Source organism: Barbus barbus (assembly GCF_936440315.1).
Source record: "Barbus barbus genome assembly, chromosome: 1".
NCBI classification, from domain to species: domain Eukaryota; kingdom Metazoa; phylum Chordata; class Actinopteri; order Cypriniformes; family Cyprinidae; genus Barbus; species Barbus barbus.
The window spans coordinates 16,682,314-16,700,902 of NC_136729.1; the positions used below are offsets into that span (position 1 = coordinate 16,682,314).

The 18,589-nt window shown below is 37.9% G+C and overlaps 1 protein-coding gene across 3 annotated transcripts; it reads right to left on the minus strand.

Moving 5' to 3' along the window:
* Positions 1-5,569: 5,569 nt before the first annotated feature.
* LOC306849408 (receptor-interacting serine/threonine-protein kinase 2-like) lies at positions 5,570-12,399 on the minus strand. Of its 3 annotated transcripts, none has more exons than XM_079384394.1 (11): positions 12,179-12,399; positions 11,659-11,812; positions 11,020-11,169; positions 10,774-10,910; positions 10,634-10,683; positions 10,394-10,534; positions 10,229-10,314; positions 9,584-9,652; positions 9,019-9,166; positions 8,747-8,920; positions 5,570-6,676 (listed from the first exon to the last, which is right to left on the minus strand). In XM_079384394.1, the coding sequence occupies exons 1-11, from the start codon at positions 12,319-12,321 to the stop codon at positions 6,372-6,374; spliced, it is 1,557 nt and encodes a 518-aa protein (XP_079240520.1). In that variant the 5' UTR covers positions 12,322-12,399; the 3' UTR covers positions 5,570-6,371. The 3 variants fall into 3 exon arrangements, with proteins under 3 accessions (XP_079240520.1, XP_079240519.1, XP_079240521.1); XM_079384393.1 differs by having other exon boundaries at positions 10,394-10,552; XM_079384395.1 differs by having other exon boundaries at positions 11,020-11,127; positions 12,179-12,367.
* Positions 12,400-18,589: the final 6,190 nt, after the last annotated feature.

Below are 18,589 nucleotides of genomic sequence, written 5' to 3' on the forward strand. Positions count from 1 at the left end.
ACCTCTACGTTTGTGAGTTGCCATTTAGCCCATTAATATTACAACTCAGAATATTAAGGTCAGTCATAGGTGTCAAATAGAATTACTGCATAATAAGACAAAATACAAGTTTGAGAATAAAACCAGTTGAGTTTGCCATTAAACCACCCCCCCCACCCTCCCCATCACTATTAAAAAAATATAGCTGCAAGCAGTGATCACTGGGGTTCAAGCATTTTAAGGCCTTAAGGTGGTATGCTTTTAGGGTCTAGGCCAACCTGGATGTATAGCTGACAGTGAAACACATCGAAAATGGACAATAGGCTCACAGAAGCACACACACACACACACATAGAAATGAAATGGTTAAACTATCATATTAATAATCAATAAACATTCTTACACACACTCACACACACACTCATACATAGACATACATGCATACATATTTTGTTGCAGATATAGATATTTGAAACAAATGATAGGTGACACAAAACTTATTGCAAGTCTTCTGATTTTAAGAGTTTATGTCATTTTCAGGTTTCTCTGTGATCATAATATGGCAAAATTGTACAAACTGACATATCTATATGAACAAAATGTTAAACTAATTAAAAGTGATTTTAAATGTTATAACAGTGATTTTATAATATCTGCATAAGAAAACCTATTAACAGTACTGTTTTAGTGTTTAATAAGCCTATTAGTTGTCTTCCGCTGCCATCTAGTGGTTATAAATTGGAGTTTATCATACAACACTGTGTTTTAAGCTTTATAACTATTAAAGTGTTATTTTTTGCCCAATCTCTCTTAAATTTTGCATGCTTGTTTAGAATGAAATTATGCATCATTGAGAGAAGTTGAGGGCTTTCTTTTAGGATTTTAGTTCTTTGGGTACACTATGTAAAGAACATATTATAAAATGACCGTTTTATGGTTGTCCAAATACAAATGTTCAACATTTTTTTGATAATTATTGACCTAGAGCGTCTAGAGAATAGTACTGCACTGATTTGACTGATTTTGGGTTAAAAAACTAAGATTTGCTAACAAAAGTATGTTTTTAAAATAATCTCAAATATTTAAAGAACAGATGGATTGACAGCAGTGATCCTAGAGGCAAAGTTGTTCAGAATGAGGAGATCTATCATATTATATGAAGATATAGTGTATAAATGAACATGAACATTTTATTGCAATTGGAGGTCATTTACTACAGAAATTCTGTTTTTAAGGCCTTTTTAACTTTTACAGGGCCACCTATGGTCCGATCTCCATGAAACTTTTCATGCTTGTTAACAGTCATCTGACATGTTTTCACCAACTTTCGTAAAGTTTAAAGTTTTTGTTTAGATTTTATGGGCTTATGGTTATACGTGGCCACGCCCCCTTTTTAAATGAGCTAATTATAGCTAACCAAAGGACAAAATTCAACATTTTTCAAGTATTGATCTAGAGAGTCCACATGCTTCAAAGCTACCACCATCATTCCAGTCCCGAAGAAGTCATCTTCATCCTGCTTCAATGACTACCGTCCAATAGCACTCACTCCTATTCTCATGAAGTGCTTTGAACGGCTAGTCATGCACCACATCAAGTCTCTCCTCCCCTCCTCCCTGGACCCCTTCCAGTTTGCATACAGGTCCGACCGCTCGACCGATGATGCCATTGCCACTGCCCTCCACCCAGCCCTCACACATCTGGACAAAAAGGACTCATATGTCAGGATGCTTTTCATAGACTTCAGTTCAGCATTCAACACAATCATCCCTCAACAGCTCAGTCACAGCTGGGGCTCAAGACCTCTCTGTGCAACTGGCTGTTGGACTTCCTGACCGGGAGACCTCAGGCTGTACGGGTCGGCACTAACACATCCAGCACCATCACACTGAACACTGGGGCCCCCCAAGGATGTGTGCTGAGCCCCCTCCTCTTCACTCTGCTGACCCACGACTGCACACCGTTACACAACTCCAACCTCTTCATTAAGTTTGCGGATGACACGACTGTGGTGTGTCTCATTAGCAACAGAGATGAGACAAACTACAGGAGCGAGGTGAGCCGCCTGGCCGGGTGGTGCAGTGACAACAATCTCTCTCTGAATGTGGAGAAGACGAAGGAGATTGTTGTTGACTTCAGGAGAGTACACACTCAGCATGCCCCTCTGACCATCAACGGTCCGACTGTGGAGAGAGTGAGCAGCACCAAGTTCCTGGGTGTGCACATCACAGAAGACCTCTCCTGGACTAAAAACACTGTAGCACTGGCCAAGAAAGCACAGCAGCGTCTCTACTTCCTCCGCAAACTTAGAAGAGCCAGAGCCCCGGCCCCCATCATGTGCACCTTCTACAGAGGCACCATCGAGAGCATCCTGACTAGCTGCATCACTGTGTGGTATGGTGCTTGCAACGCATCCTGCCGCAAGTCACTTCAACGCATAGTGAGAGCAGCTGAGAAGATCGTTGGTGTCTCTCTCCCCTCCCTCCAGGACATTTACAGCACCCGTCTCACCCGCAAAGCCCTCCGCATTGCAGGTGATCCCATCCGACACACAGCTTCTTCAGTCTGCTGCCATCAGGGAGGAGACTGCAGAGTCTCCAGGCGAGGACCAGCAGACTGAAGGACAGCTTCATACATCAGGCTGTCAGGAAGCTGAACTCCCTCCCGTCCTTGCCCCCCCTCCCCTCTTTTACACCATGCAACACTGAACACTGACACTACGACCCCCCCCCCCCCCCCCCCCCCCCCACACACACCCAGCTCCTCACATCCCCAGGACCCCCCCACCCACCCACTTAAAAACTGTGACCAGCACCTGTCACTTGTGCAGCATTGGACTGATCACTACCTCATCCAGCATTGACTGTAAACTACCTCTTCGGATAGTCTGATAAAAAGACTATTCTTTTGTCACTTTAACAGACTGATAAGCTCTTCTTGCACTACACATATATCTGCACAGTTTTTGTTTAATTTAACTGGTTTGCACTCTATCTGCCTTGTGCCTTATGCCACTTTATTTATCTCTGTTTTTTTTTTGTTTTTTTTACAAATGTCCTCAGACTGATAAGCTCCTCTTGCACTATATATATATATATACACTCTATACATATACACATATAACTGCACAGTTTTGTTTTATTTAACTGGTTTGCACTCTATCTGCCATGTGCCTTATGCCACTTTATCTCTTTCTTTCTTTTTTTTTTACAATGCCCTCATTTGTATATCTGTATAGTTGTATGTACATATGTTTAAACTGTACTTATCTGTATTTGAACGTCTACTGTCAGTGTTTAATGTTAACTGTATGCACCAATTCTGAGAGTAACGCAATTTCAATTCTCTGTATGTATGTACATGTGGACGAATTGACAATAAAGCAGACTTGACTTGACTGACTTGATTTGATTGACAGCAATGGTTCTAGAGGCAAAGTTGCTCATTGTGAGGAGATCTATCAAATGATGTGCATGCATATTGTGTGGATATGTAAAACACCACGTGATTACAGAGCCAAAAAACTTGTTAGCGCCAACTAGTGGCCGATTTCTTTCAAAATTTTAGCACGGAATAATAATAATCATAAAAATCCTAACAAAAACAATAGGGTTTCAGCCCTGCGTGCTTGAACCCCTAAAAAGCATAAACACATTCCCATGAACTATGGCAGATCAAACCAAGAACAAACCTTGATCTGCCAGGTCCGTGGCATCAACAAAAACCTGCACATTAGTGTAGCACCAACATTGGCCCCATAGTCACATACTGACTAGGTAGTATCGCTATTAAAAATAAATAAATAAAAAGAAAGAGAAGGAATAAAACAAATAAAATAACATCATAATCAGTAAGTGATACTGTATGCACAATGAACTATGAGCTAAGAAGTGAACATTAAAGTGAACAGTGAAAGACACAGTCACCCAACCATTTAGAGCATCTCTTCTCCGACTAGACAGCAAACGTCCAGCTGGAGTTCACTGAGAGTTGGTGGATGAATGGGATCTGAGAAAAACTCTTGCTTCTTCTGGGGAATATAGCATTTTAGGTTCACCTCGATTGAGAATGACCTTCAGCATTGCAGGATAAAGAAAAAAATTCTGGATGCCAGCGTCCCTCATCTCCTTCCTAATTGGTCAAATGCACTTCTTCTTTTTGCGATGACCGGAGAAAAATCTGGAAAGAAAGACAGCGTTGCTCCGTCTGAAGTTTTCACCGGGGCGTGAAGTCTGGCGGCCCGCAGAATGAGCTCCCTGTCCGTGTACCGCAGCAGTTTAAAGATGAAAACCTGTGGTTTAGCGCGATCTGAGGAGAGCAACGTGTACACGCGATGCGCTTGCTCCACTTCAATCTCCCTGCCCGCCAGAGACGGAAGCCACGTCGGTAGCGATCCCCTCAAAAAGCCCATAGAGTCGTACTTTTCGGAACCCTCAGGCAATCAGTCCAGACGCAGATTGCTGCGCCTATTGTGATCCTGTAAGTCCACAACCTGGTGCTCGAGCGCGGCAACACGTCTGTCGTGATCTGGGACAACTTTCTTTTGTTCTCTCATCTCTGTAAGAAGATCTAGTTTAGAGCATAGCGACTGAACAACTGACATGTGAGAAGCGAACTCGTTCCGCATCACCGTCAACTCAGTTCTCAGAATGTCCTCAAAGTGTGTAACAGTGTTTGCCATCGTGTCCACCATATCACTCGCGGTCGGTAACTTGGAATTCTTCTTAATCGGAGAAGGCGATGGAGACAACTCCTGCTGTTTACGATTGTATGCCATCAGGGAAAGTATTATTAATGAATAAAACTTAAAATAAAACAAAACAAAAAAATGAGCAAAAAGGGGCCAACCGTAAGGAGCTCTACTCAAGTGCAACTAGGTTCATGAGCACTTCACATGACTCCCAAAAGAGCAGAATTATTTAAAATAAAAATCTTTAAATATTATAAGACCTTACTGTCGCTTGTTTTGACCAATTTAATGCATCCTTGATTTAAAAAACTATTATTCTCTTTTAAAATACAATTTCACTGACCCCAATTTTTGAATGGTACAACAGAACAAATATTTTAGGTCCTGCAAGTGGTTACCAGTTATTTTAATAACATTTTTACCTTCACTAGTTTATTTTTAATGGGCCTGTATTGTGGCAAAATAGTGGTGTAATTAAAAATGCAAATCAAATCTTTTTTCTTCTTCTTTTTATAAGCACAGCTTTATTTATAACGGTCATGTTGACAATAATTATAGAATAATTGCTTTAATTATAATGATATTTCTAATAATTATTCTTAACAAATAAAAAACTGAAAAAAGTTCTCTACAATGTGTAATATGTTCTCTACGCTGCTGAATACATTTCACCTCTCGCATTGTAATGTGAGTAAAGGCCCTCATGTCCTTTAAAACTAACCAGTGTATAGATCATCCATGCAATTAGACAGTCTGTGAGGAGGTATGTGGCATGGTATTGACCTGAGTAATACCAAGTAATAGCTGTTCTCCAAGAAGTGGATCTTACGTAAGAGCTCAGGCCAAACGCTGAAGGGACACATACCGTTAAACCGTGGTAAAGACACAACAGTATATATTATATAACATTTTATCATTTAATGACATTTCTTATACCATGTTACATTTTTTATTTTTTTTTTGCTTTATACATGCCATACTACAAACTATACCCAGGGAATAAAAAATAATCTCTTGTTGCAAGATACACTACAATCAAAAACTACTGAGTCTATTGTGCAACATGCACAATTGTAAGTCTAAGATTAAAAAAAAAAAAAAACATATGCATCCTTGGAAATGTGTAGTACACAAAAGATAAAGGTGGTTATAGTAAGATGAGTCTGTCAAATGAATATGATAAATTAAGTTGTGAACTTCTCAGTCAAAAGTTTCAGTATTAACAGCAACTGAGACTGAAAGTTGACAGTTACGTAAGCATGATTAAGAGAAGCAGTCTCATCTTTCCTAAAGGCTCTTTTCAAAATAATTTGTTTCTGTGCTGTTGACTTTTTTCTCTCCACAAACAAAGGGATGTTATCAAACCTGTATTTGCCTGATCATCAGAACATCATGGTCAAAGGCATTTGACTAATCCCTTCAGTTTGTGAACTGGGAAAGAATGACTTCATCAGTACCCTTTATAATGGGTGTTAATTTGATGAGATTTTTAGATCCAAGATTAAAACTGCATTGCAGCATACCCTTCCAGAGAGTCTGACCTCTCTTTTTCTGTTATACAGCAGTCCAAACAAGAACACACTAACCATCTCAACATATTAATGACACATTACAGTGCCATACAAATCTTATATCAATCTGATATCAATTGTTTCATGTGCATTTACTGCATTTTGCCTTTGCATAACATTAGCAGCATAATTTAACCAGCCTGCCACCTATGGGTGGTCTGAGCATTTTCAGTGGACACTAAACCTAAAGTCGTGGCCACCAAGATAGCAACATTTTCACCAAGGCAGGCACAGATATCAAGCAAACAGCGCGTGCGTGCGGTCAAGGTCAGGGCCGCAGTGATGATCTCGTACGTCTCGCGGGTCACAGCCTGTCTGGCCCGCAACACGTCAAGTACGTTGTTGAGTCGCCCCTCAGTCATGCAGCGAACAATGGCCTCCCTTCTTTCTTGCAGAAGTTGGCAACAGCTCCTTCCCGCAGACAGTTGACATTTTACTAGAGAAAGAGGAAGGATTAGAGTATATGATGATGGTGTAAACAGAGTTAGGAGCTAACACAAAGATACTATTCATTCATCATTTTTATATTGTTCTGTTATTACAGGTGCATCTCAGAAAATTAGAATATGTTTTTCATATATTTTAGATTAATTACATGTAAAGTAAAACACTTCAAAAGTTTTTTTGTTTTAACTTTGATGATTAGAGTTTACAGCTCATGAAAGTCAAAAATCAGTATCTCAAAATATTAGAATATTTCCTAAGATAAATCAAAAAAAGGATTTGCAAAACAGAAAAGTTCAAGTTCTTTAAAGTATGTTCATTTATGCACACAGTACTTGGTCGGGGCTCCTTTAGCTCGAACTCCAGCATCAGTGAGGTGTGGCATGGAAGCGATCAGCCTGTGGCTCTGCTGAGACACTATTGAGACTTCAGCTCGTCTGTATTGTTGGATCCACTGTTTCTCGTCTTTCTCTTGAAAATATCTCATAGATTCCATATGGGGTTCAGGCCAATCAAGCACAGTAATATCATGGTCAGCAAAGCACTTGGAAGTGGTTTTGGCTCTGTGGGCAGGTGCTAAAGTCATGCTGGAAAAGGAAATCAGCATCTCCATAAAGCTTGTCAGCAGATGGAAGCATAAAGTGCTCTAAAATCTCCTGGTAGATGGCTGCATTGACTTTGGATTTGATAAAACACAATGGACCAACACCAGCAGAAGTCATGGCAGTCATATATTCTAATATTTTGAGATACTGATTTTTGACTTTCATGAGCTGTAAGCTCTAATCATCAAAATTAAAACAAAAAAACTTTTGAAGTGTTTTACTTTACATGTAATGAATCTAAAATATATGAAAGTTTCACTTTTTGAAATGTTACAATAAAAAAAATGCACTTTTTCACCATATTCTAATTTTCTGAGATGCACCTGTATATGTGTGACCAAAGCAAATCAGATCAACCTAGGTTCAGATATTTTACAGCTGTTAATGATCTTCAGTAACAAACAAAGTGATTATAATTAGTTAACAGGTCATTATAATAAATGCATGATTAAATAAATAATAAATTCTGCACATTTAGAAATAATGCACATACTTTGCTGATAAGTAAATATATATTAAATATATACAAAAGATTAGGGTTTTCTATTCATCAAGGATGCATTAAATTAATCAAAATTGACAGTAAAGACATTTATAATGTTACAAAAAAATTATATGTCAAATTCATTAAACAAACTTGAAAAAATTATATAAATTTCCACAAAAATATTAAGCAGCACAACTGTTTTCAACATTGATAATAAAAAGAAATGTTTTTCTTCAGTATATTAGAATGATTTCCACTAAAGATCGAGTAATGGCTGCTGAAAATTCAGCTTTGCCATCACAGGAATACATTACATTTTAAAATACGTTTACATAGAAAACAGTTATTTTAAAATGTATTAATATTTCACAATATTATAGATAACCTTTTAGATTTTGATCAAGTAAATACCACCTTGATAAGCAAAACATAAAAAAATCTTACCGACCACAAACATTTAAATCATAGTGGATTTCTTTTTTTAAATTGCCTTGCCCTTTAGCCAGTTACTTCACTGGGACAAAACCTTCTATACCACTAGCATTTAAATGAACAAAACAAGACTAATTCTGAGAAAAACAAAAACCCTCTGGGGAGGAAACACACTGGACACAGATAAGGAATGAGTGGGGCAGTCATTCAGGAAGCGAGTGAGCACAGAACTGCTTACTGGGCACATGTAAAGCCCAACACAAAGAACTGATACTTTTGCTGTGTCCAGGTAGTTATGCCAACAGTATGTACACAATATGTATACAAAGCTCCTCCAGATTTATTTAGCTAAAATACATCAGGCAATTGAGACTGTAAGAGAGCAGAGCTCTTCCAGATGGATTAAACAGCAATGGCATGTTTACGTTCTCGGTCCAAACTCATATGTTGGAAATGTGCAGGACAGGAATGGAGAGAATTACAGTGATTCAAAAAACGTATACTGTTGGGACATTTTGGACACAGACTAATTTCTCACCCTGGTTGCCAGCATTGTTTTGTGGGTTACTCTGAAATATCGTTGTGGGGGAAACACATGGAGACCTTGAAGATGTCGAGCTCTGTCTCTGGGGAACTCCGGGACGTCCAATAATCTGAGTAAAACCATGTTCACTGCAGGAGTTATTGGATTGGACTGAACTTTTGCCAGTATCTATGAAACACATGAGCAGGAAAAAACATAATTATGAGACAATTTATAATAAAGTGATAAAGTGTATACAAAGTACTATTAAACGAGAGCTCACTAACCCCTACAACATCCAATCTGAGGACAACCTCTTGTTGCTATTGGCAGAGGCGCCTTTACTTTTGCATTCGGTGAAGACACTGGCAGAGTTTCATTCTGGGGAATCACCTTGGAGTTCCAATTTTTTGTGGTACTTTTGCAATTATTGTCCTGTTGGTGGTAAAAGACAGTCAGCTGTCAGAATCCAAAAGCTTTAAGAAGTGTTAAATTTAAAAGTTATTTATTATTCGCACAAACACACACAATACAAAATACAGCATCGGACTGAGTTCCTGCTTAACAATACTAACATTATGATATAAAAATGATATAAAATTCTATTCTATTCTATTAATTTTGGTCTAATTTATCTGAAAAAAAAACTTGCTTTGTGTACTGTGCTAGACAATCTGACATTTGTCACAGCAACTGTATACTGTTATTCTCTCGTTGGTCTGATTGTTTCTATTGCTCTCCTCATTTGTAAGTCGCTTTGGATAAAAGCGTCTGTTAAATGATTAAATGTAAATGTAGAGCACTTCCAACACAAAATCAAGTAAAGCAAAATAAATGCACCAGTTGTCCTACCTCTAGGTTATGCAACTCAATAGGCAACTCCCAGGATGAGCGCATTTTACAGCTCAGTAGCCTCCTCTCCTGGTGAAACAGACACACACAAACACACAATCAGTCAGCAGTCAAATTCTTCACATCTGTATTAAAATGAATTTCAATTCATACAGGACAAAATCAACATGAAGTGGAGTCCACAATCGCTAGTGAAAATGTTTCTACTTTGATATATAGCTATATCTTTTGATTATAAAATGTATAATCAAATGTTGATTTGAAAAATTTATAGTATTGCTATTTGGATTGTCTTCATTTTGCTTTAAGGAAAGCAGCATTCGAGCTGCATGAGCTTCACAAGTTTGTGTAAAACCTGACAATCTTAGAATGATTTGACCCAAAGACCATCTTGTTCTTCAGTTGAAGAAGGAATATCTGACCTTTTGAACAGTTTATATAATCTCCTTATTGGATTACTGGCCCAAAAATGTAAAATGTTTATTGTTATAATGTTTCTTCTTAACTTTTAGTTTGTTATAAATGTTTCATTTCTATCCAGATTTTAATGAAAGAAATGCTAGATTTGTAGAGTGGACTTTGGATTCTACTTAATAAAATAGACAATACAACCATTATTCAGCTTAATAATCATTAGACAAGTACCTTGCATGTTTTCAGATGAAGAACAGCTTCGGTGAAAGTCTGTGGATCAAACACTGCCAAAGTTGTCTTTAAAACCACTGCACACTCTGTATGAGCAGAACATAATAAGTGATTAAATAATACGAGATAACACCTCTAAGATCCATAAAAAATTCCATAACTAACCCTCAGCTGATGGTCGTTTTTTAGGATCACTGTTCAAGCATCTAATGATGAGCTGGGTGAGGGCATGGCTTTGAGGTGTCATTGGTGGCAGAAGGTCAACCTCCAAACCAAGCTCCAATTTTGTCTGAAGCTGATCAATACCTGTGAGAAAACTATTGTCTTTAGGCAAAAGGAAGAATGAAAATCCTTGTCACTGAACAAGACAATAGGTTACGCTGATACCATGAAGAGATAACATACCTTCACATGGACGCTTTCTATTCAACGCTTCCCACAGAAGAACCCCAAAACTAGAAAATCATTAAAAACTCAAATGAACTCAACAATTACACTCTAAAATACAGTTGAAACACTCAAAATGCTGAGATAATGCACCTCACCTATATATGTCAGCCTCTACAGAAGGAACAGCACCTTGTATGACTTCAGGTGACAGATAGGCCAGATCTCTGTAACATGGTCCACGGCCATCAGAGGTTCTCAAGCCCATGTTTATCTCTTGACCCCAGTCACACAACTACAAAGCAACACATTTTAAAAGTAAGAAAATTAGTAAAGCAACAGCACAATAAAAAAAAGACATGTTTCTGTTTTAAGGGAATTTTTGGGGCTACACCTGGCAATACCTTGGCACAGTACTGTTGGTCGAGAAGAACATTAGTGGCTTTCAGGGCTCCGTGAGGGAGCGGAATGGCATGGAGATGAACTAAACCTTTAGAAACGTCCAAAAGGATCTGAAGACAAAGAGCCATTGAAAGCTCTGGGAACATGTCTGTCTAATGAAAGCAAAAGTTATATGTCAATTTATCCAATTAAATAAGACTGGTAGAATGCACAGACAGACATTTCCTGAAAGTAAGAGTTATATTACTGATGACACAATAGCTACTAAAATGCTAATGCATGTATAGGAATGATATTCATTGGTTGGCACTATTTTTGTGACTAGGGGATTTCCACTTTCTCACTGTCAGAAAAGTCAACAATAACACTTCCTGTTTTAGATAACAGACTCATCACATTTACATTTATGCATTTAGCAGACGCTTTTATCCAAAGCGACTTACATTGCATTCAAGTTACAGTTTTTACATTTTATCAGCTCTTGCTTTCCCTGGGAATCGAACCCATGACCTCGGTGTTGCTAGTGCCATGCTCCACCATTTGAGCTACAGGAAAGCTATCAGGTATGTTAACACACCTGCCTTTGACTCATTAAATCTTCTTTTTAAATAAAGTATTTTTTTAACTAAGTTTATGCTTACTTCATGCAGTAGCGAATCTAGAGATCCTTCAGTCATCCAGTCCCACACCAGCCCAACCAGAGAGTGAGTTGTGTACACACCCAATGGGACCAAAACTTGCTCAGAACGCACCTGGCCGAGCATTCCATCTTTCTTTAACCTGTCAATCCATTTCCTGATACCACACACACACACACACACAAAGCACTTCAGTTTTGTTTCCATTGTTTGCTTTGGAAATACCCTATACATTGCACAATGTCTGTACATAGATTTTACTCCAAAAACATTGCTTGTTTAGTTTGGTTGTTTATTCATATGGCCATTAACTATTACTATTCATTAATATTTCTTACGTTTTATAAGTATTAATTAGTAATTTGTTACTAACTAATCAATAGGCTATTATTTAGTAAATATTCATTGTATTATATGACCTATATATATATATTTTTGCGCTTTGCATTTACTATGCAAAGCGCAAAAAATAAAGGTGCAAAACTGTTAAGTCACATATACGATGAGTGAAAATGCAGTTTACCTATCCTTGATTAACTTGACAGCCACTTTGAGTCCTGTCCTCCCAAAATGTCCTCGCAAACAAGCACCGACACTCGTTCGGACCAAAACTACATCCCGCAAGTCTTTCTCATCAATCATCTGCAGATGACTGGCCTGAGCCATTCCTCTGGACCCAGTCGACTTCAGCCCTGCTGGGATGCTGAGACACTGCTCGACTAGATTCAGTTGCTGTAACGAATCGAAAACGAAAGGAATCAAGGGCCCGACCCCATATCGCGTGCTCATGACGCGTCGCTTGTTTATGTCGCATCCTATTGGCTGTTGAGGTCACAGAAATCCCCGGCTATTTTTAACAAAATCACGTAGTCTTGAAAAACAATTGCAATTTTACTAATAATTGATTCACCTGGGCATAACACGTTGTGTTTAAGACTGATAGACCGATTAAAGTGTGTGATCACCCCCCCCCACACACCATGCACATAAAGAAAAACATAAACCTCAAATATTTGCTAAACATATGTTCTAAACAGTGAAGCTGGATGAAATACATTTTTGGCAGGAAAATATATTTTCAATCATAGGCTATGATAGCATTGGATAAATGCAAATCATTTTTTAAATTGGAACATTGTAAAGTATATTCCTTTATTATTTTTCTACAAATATGCACTTTTTTTGTATTTTATTATTATTTTTTTAATTATGTATTTATAGTTAAGCTATACAGTCATGGCCAAAAATATCGGCACCCTTGGTAAATATGATCAAAGAGGGCTGTGAAAATTGATCTGCATTGTTAATAATTTTGATCTTTTATTTTAAAAAATCACAAAAATCTAACCTTTCATTGGATAATAAGAATTTAAAATGGGGGGAAATATCATTATGAAATAAATGTTTTCCTCAAATACACATTGGACACAATTATTGGCACCCCTAGAGTAAAATATCTCTGAAGTATATTCCCATTCATATTCCAAATTTTGAGCACTCCAGGGTGATTATCAGAATCAGAATCAGAATCAGAATGAGCTTTATTGGCCAAGTATGTTTACTCATACGAGGAATTTGTTTTAGTGACAGAAGCTCCACAGTGCAACAGAGAGACAGCAACAGGACAGGACACAGATAATAAAGAATAATACAAATATCCAAATAGACAATGTACAAAACAGCAAAAACACAATATATAATATAGACAATTATGGTGTACAGGTCTGATATGTGCAAATTTGAAATAAAAAAAAAATAGATAAATAAAAAAGTAAGCAAGTGTGGTGAATAAATAATAGAGTTGTGTGTTCCGCGTTTTGTTGTCAAGTGTTCATGAGATGGATTGCCTGAGGGAAGAAACTGTTCCTGTGTCTGGTCGTTCTGGTGCTCAGAGCTCTGTAGCATCAGCCAGACGGCAACAGTTCAAAGAGGGAGTGTGCTCGATGTGAGGGGTCCAGAGTGATTTTACCAGCCCTTTTGTTCACTCTGGATAAGTACAGTTCTTGGAGAGTGGGAAGTGGCCAAAGACTCTCCAATGACCACAGCTGGAGAATTGCAGAAAATAGTTGAGTCTTGGGGTCAGAAAACCTTAAAAAAAAAAAAATTGTCAAACAGCACCTACATCACTACATGTTGTTTGGGAGGGAGCTACTTCATCCAAAAACAAACTCCAGCATATTCAGTTATCAGACACGACTGGAACTTCAAATGGGACTGGCTTCTATGGTCAGATGAAACTAAAAAATTAACTTTTTAGAAGCATACACTCAATATGGGTTTGGTGAACACAGGGATAACACAGGGATACTGCTGTATTTTGATGTTGTGGGCCTATATTTCTGCTGGAGGTCCTGGACATCTTGTTTAGACACATGGCATCATGGATTCTATCAAATACCAAGTGATAAAAAATCAATAAGTGACTGACTCTGTTAGAAATCTTATAATGGGCCTTGTTTGGATCTTCCAACCATACAATAATCCAAACACAAACCTCAAAAACAACACAAAAATGGGTCACTGAGCACAAAACCAAGCTTCTGCTATGGCCATTCCAGTCCTCTGACCTGAACCCTGTAGAAAATGAGTGAGGTGAACTGAAGAGAAGAAGCACCAACATGGAGCTGGGAATCTGAAGGATCTGGAGTGATTCTGGATGAAGGAATGGTCTCTGATCTCTTGTCAGGTGGTCTCTAACCTCATCAGGCATTATAGGAGAAAAATTAGAGCTGTTAAACTGGCAAATGGAGGTTTAAAAAAAATATTGAATAAAAGGGTGCCGTTAATTGTGGGCAATGTGTATTAGAGAAAAACATTTATTTCATAATGATATTTCCCCCCATTTTAAATTCTTATTATCCAATGAAAGGTTATATTTTAGTGAATTTTTTAAATAAAAGATTAAAAGGATTAACAATGCAGATTCATTTTCACAGCCTTCTTTGATCATATTTACCAAGGGTGCCAATATTTTTGGCCATGACTGTATATGGAGGGTAAAAATTATATCTCAGGAACACACATTATTGGACGAAAGGGAGAAATAGTGTTGTAGTGTCACCCACTAAATCAGGGTCATCTAAGGGTAAATCATCGGTGTTGTTTATGAAGTCATTTAACATCTTCACAATGAAGATTGTCACTTGTTTTTGAGTATTCATCACTTCCTTTTTTTCCTTACCTCATTTCTCCTGAAAGTAATAACCTCTTGAATAACATCATACTGGCCTACCTTTACAAAATAGCTATAAAAGGAAGACAGTAAGGGCAGTGGAAATACAGGCTACAGTTATTAATTTTTAACCACTCAGCACACATTTATCGCCATTTTTAGTAGCATATACATTGTTCTTGCCTAAATTGCCTCTAGTCATAACGGTATCACAAGGCTAACAAATGCTGCTTCCACAGCTGTGGGTGTGTGAGCTCATCAGTGTGACTCCATCTTTCTCAACAATAAATGCAATTTCCTTTTTTTCTCAGATATCTGCCGAAATTGCAAAAAGAGGTGTCTGCCACACACTTGGGGTTTTCTTTGCAAGGCTAAAGTTCTAATTAAGTCTTACAACATTTGCTGATCCGTGTTCAACGTGACAAGCGAATGGGAAGTGATATTTCTATCTTACAGAAAAGGGGATATCCATAGTTACAGAACTTACAATAGAAAGTTGAATCTTGTGAGTCATTTATTGGTTTATTACTTTCACGCTCTATCTCAGAACAAAAAACTATTGTCACTTCACTATTAACTTATTACTGTAACTGTTATATTCTACATTATTTTACATGAGCAAAAATTTTAAAAGAGGCATGCATTTAGAATTTCTAGCATTCTAACTATTAATGTTGTTGAGCTATCATAACCTCTCTCATAACATTGACCTTTTTATCCAAAAGTGATTAAAATGTATCATTACCTGAACAATAGCCTACATTTGATTTTAATGTTTTCTGAAAAATAAAAAAAGATGAAAGGCATGAATTCATTACAAATGCAATCAATGTTAACATTTCCATGCTATCTGATGTACAAGTCGTTTTCCCTTTGTCTAGTTCCTATAATCTTGCCACCAACCCTCACTTCAGTAAAACCCCTTTTATGAAACTTTCCATGGAGGGGCTGCAACACGGTGCAGAAGTCGTAAACAAGGAGTTTAGATAAAAACCAAGCTGAACAAAGGGGAACTTTAACGCAATACCCATTATGTTTATATTTTCCCTAGAACATCAGAATGCAATGCAGGGCTCATTCCCAGGCCACAAAGAACATTCAAGCAGATCATCATAGATTTTTTTAAAGTTATTTAAAAAAAATACAGCATTAAAGCAAAAATAGTCTATAAGAACATTTCCAATGCAATCAAGGTGGATTAAAGACTCAGCAACTTTTGTTGTATTTTATGAATAATAGCCTATTTTTTTACATGATTGTTTATTGTTTATGTTTATATTGTATGTTGTAATGTCATACCAAAAGTACCTTATATGACTTACTTGTTGGAGCAGAACACCATGGCAAATTCCTTGGTAAATGCAACTTATTTCACATGTAAAGTGAATTCTGACTGTGATAAATTGTAGTGGGGGTGGCATCATGCTTTGAGGATATTTTATCCGTTAAGGTGACTGGAAAACTCATGAAGCTAAATAATGGATGGATACAGAAAGTTCCTGCTGGAAATATGCTGAAGTCCACAAGAGCATTGGGACTTGGATGATGGTTCATCTTCCAAACCAACAACGACCTGGAACATGCATCAAATACCAGCAAAGCCCAGACTCAAATCTCAGTGGGTATCTGTGAAATGAATACAAAACATTGCTTTCACATAGAATCCCTATCCGATTAAAATGGGGGGATATTTGCATAGAAGAACGGACCAAATTCCAGTAGCAAGATTGATAGAGACTCGCGCTGTCCCCGTGGTCCTGAGACTGCAGCTCCAAAAACCTGCCACCAGAGGTCGCCTCTCACCCTAATGATCATTTTTAATATTCTGATTCACAACTACTTCATATTCTTGTTTTATAGGCAACAGTTCTTAGTGGTTTAGTTTATACAGGTAAAGAAGTTGTTATACAAAAGGCAAGGCAGAAATTTCCACATATTTTCACATGCAAAAGTGCATACTCACACATCAGTCAGTAGAGTGAGAGGTTTTTGTTGCCTGTGCCGATATTTGATCATTTTCCAGAAACTGTTAAAGCAAATGCCAAATTTTACAAGTAGGGCTCGCTGCAGTCCACAAGATCCAGGGGGCGTGGTTGGATCCACATCTAGGGGGTGGAGATTGGTAGGTTTAGGGGTGGAGATGGGGTGGGTTTAGGGATCAGGGGGTGGAGACGGGTAGGTTTAGATATTTGGAAGGTGGGAGGAGTTGGATCTGGATCCAACCACGCCCCCTGCATCTTGTGGGCTGCTGCGAGATGCTCCTCAAATTCTTTCCAATTCAATATAATGTGGCAAATCTTTAAACCAATGGTCAATGGATGGACCATATATGTTCTCCATATATGTTCTCCATATAAGCTCCGGAAGGATAAAAGGAGGAGTGATGACAGTGGAAGACGAGAGAGGACCAGGCCTGGATTTTCTCTCGTCTTCCACTGTCATCACTCCTCCTTTTATCCTTCCGGAGCTTCTCCGTGGGACTCAAGACCGGTGAGTGGTGCAGGTGTAGCTCATTATCATTCACTCATATCATATCATTCACTCTCGGCCCCCGCCCCACTCACTACTACACAAATGCTACTTACATACCTCTCTTTATAATGCACCTTCTGTTTATATTTCCTTGCAACCTAAGTTGTATGTACAGTCATTTGCACTGAGCTAGTCTCTCCCCATCTACCTCATAACTTGCACTATATGTCATAAAAACTGAATGTATATACACATTTTCATATCTATTTATATATTTTGTTATTTGCACTTCTGGTTAGATGCTAACTGCATTTCATTGGCTCTGTACTTGTACTCTGCACAGTGACAATAAAGTTGAATCTAATCTAATCTAAATCTGAAAGGTCATATTGCAAATCTATACCCCAAGCAACTCTCGATTCTGATGATTCTTTAGAGCTGTTAGCAAATTTGCATTAAAACAATGAAATTTGATGAAGATCCTCACGAAACATAAGCTTTTCTAGTTCTGTTCATAGAGGTCTAGAATAGTTTTGCTTGGCATTGATATAGTTGTGAATTTGTAATTAGGTCTATTTGAAAAAGTGTGTCACAGGGATTCCAAATTTTTCATTAAGGCCTTTAAAGGACATCAATGTATCTCCCTCAAATAAGTCCCCAATCTTACGAATAGCCTACCTTTTAATGCCCAGCCAGAGTCATTTTTCACTGGCATGAAGTCCCTATTTCCCCAAATAGGGGAAAAGTAGGAAAGATTTGGGACCTCTCCCAGCATACACTAAGCATAATTTCATACCATTAAGGTATTTTTAACAAATTGATTTTTAGTAGTCTTTTTTAAATTCTTATACAAATCTGAGCACAAATACAGGTCCATATCTTTTACTGATTGCTGATTCTTTTTCTACCCTGTCCCTGGGTAATAGCAGCTGCGAGGAAAACCAATGGCGTTAGCTAGCTAGGTAATTCATTATTTCTGTTATTAATGGGAAAGCCCCCACCCCCACTGTTTTCCCCAAAATAACAACTAGATAAAGTCACAATACATTTTGTTGTAAGTATGGACTATGTTGACAAGATATAAGTGATGTAGAACTATTCACCATGACGCTTACATTAGTGATGTATATGAGAGACAACGGATTTCACAGTCAGTCATTTCCAGCAGTAAGAAATCGAGTAAGAGATCACAGTTACATAATATGAGAATAGTGAGGCCTTTAGAAAGGGAGTACGTGTTATTTAAGAGAAATATAATTATATTTTCAGAACCTGGGGCAAACACCCCCT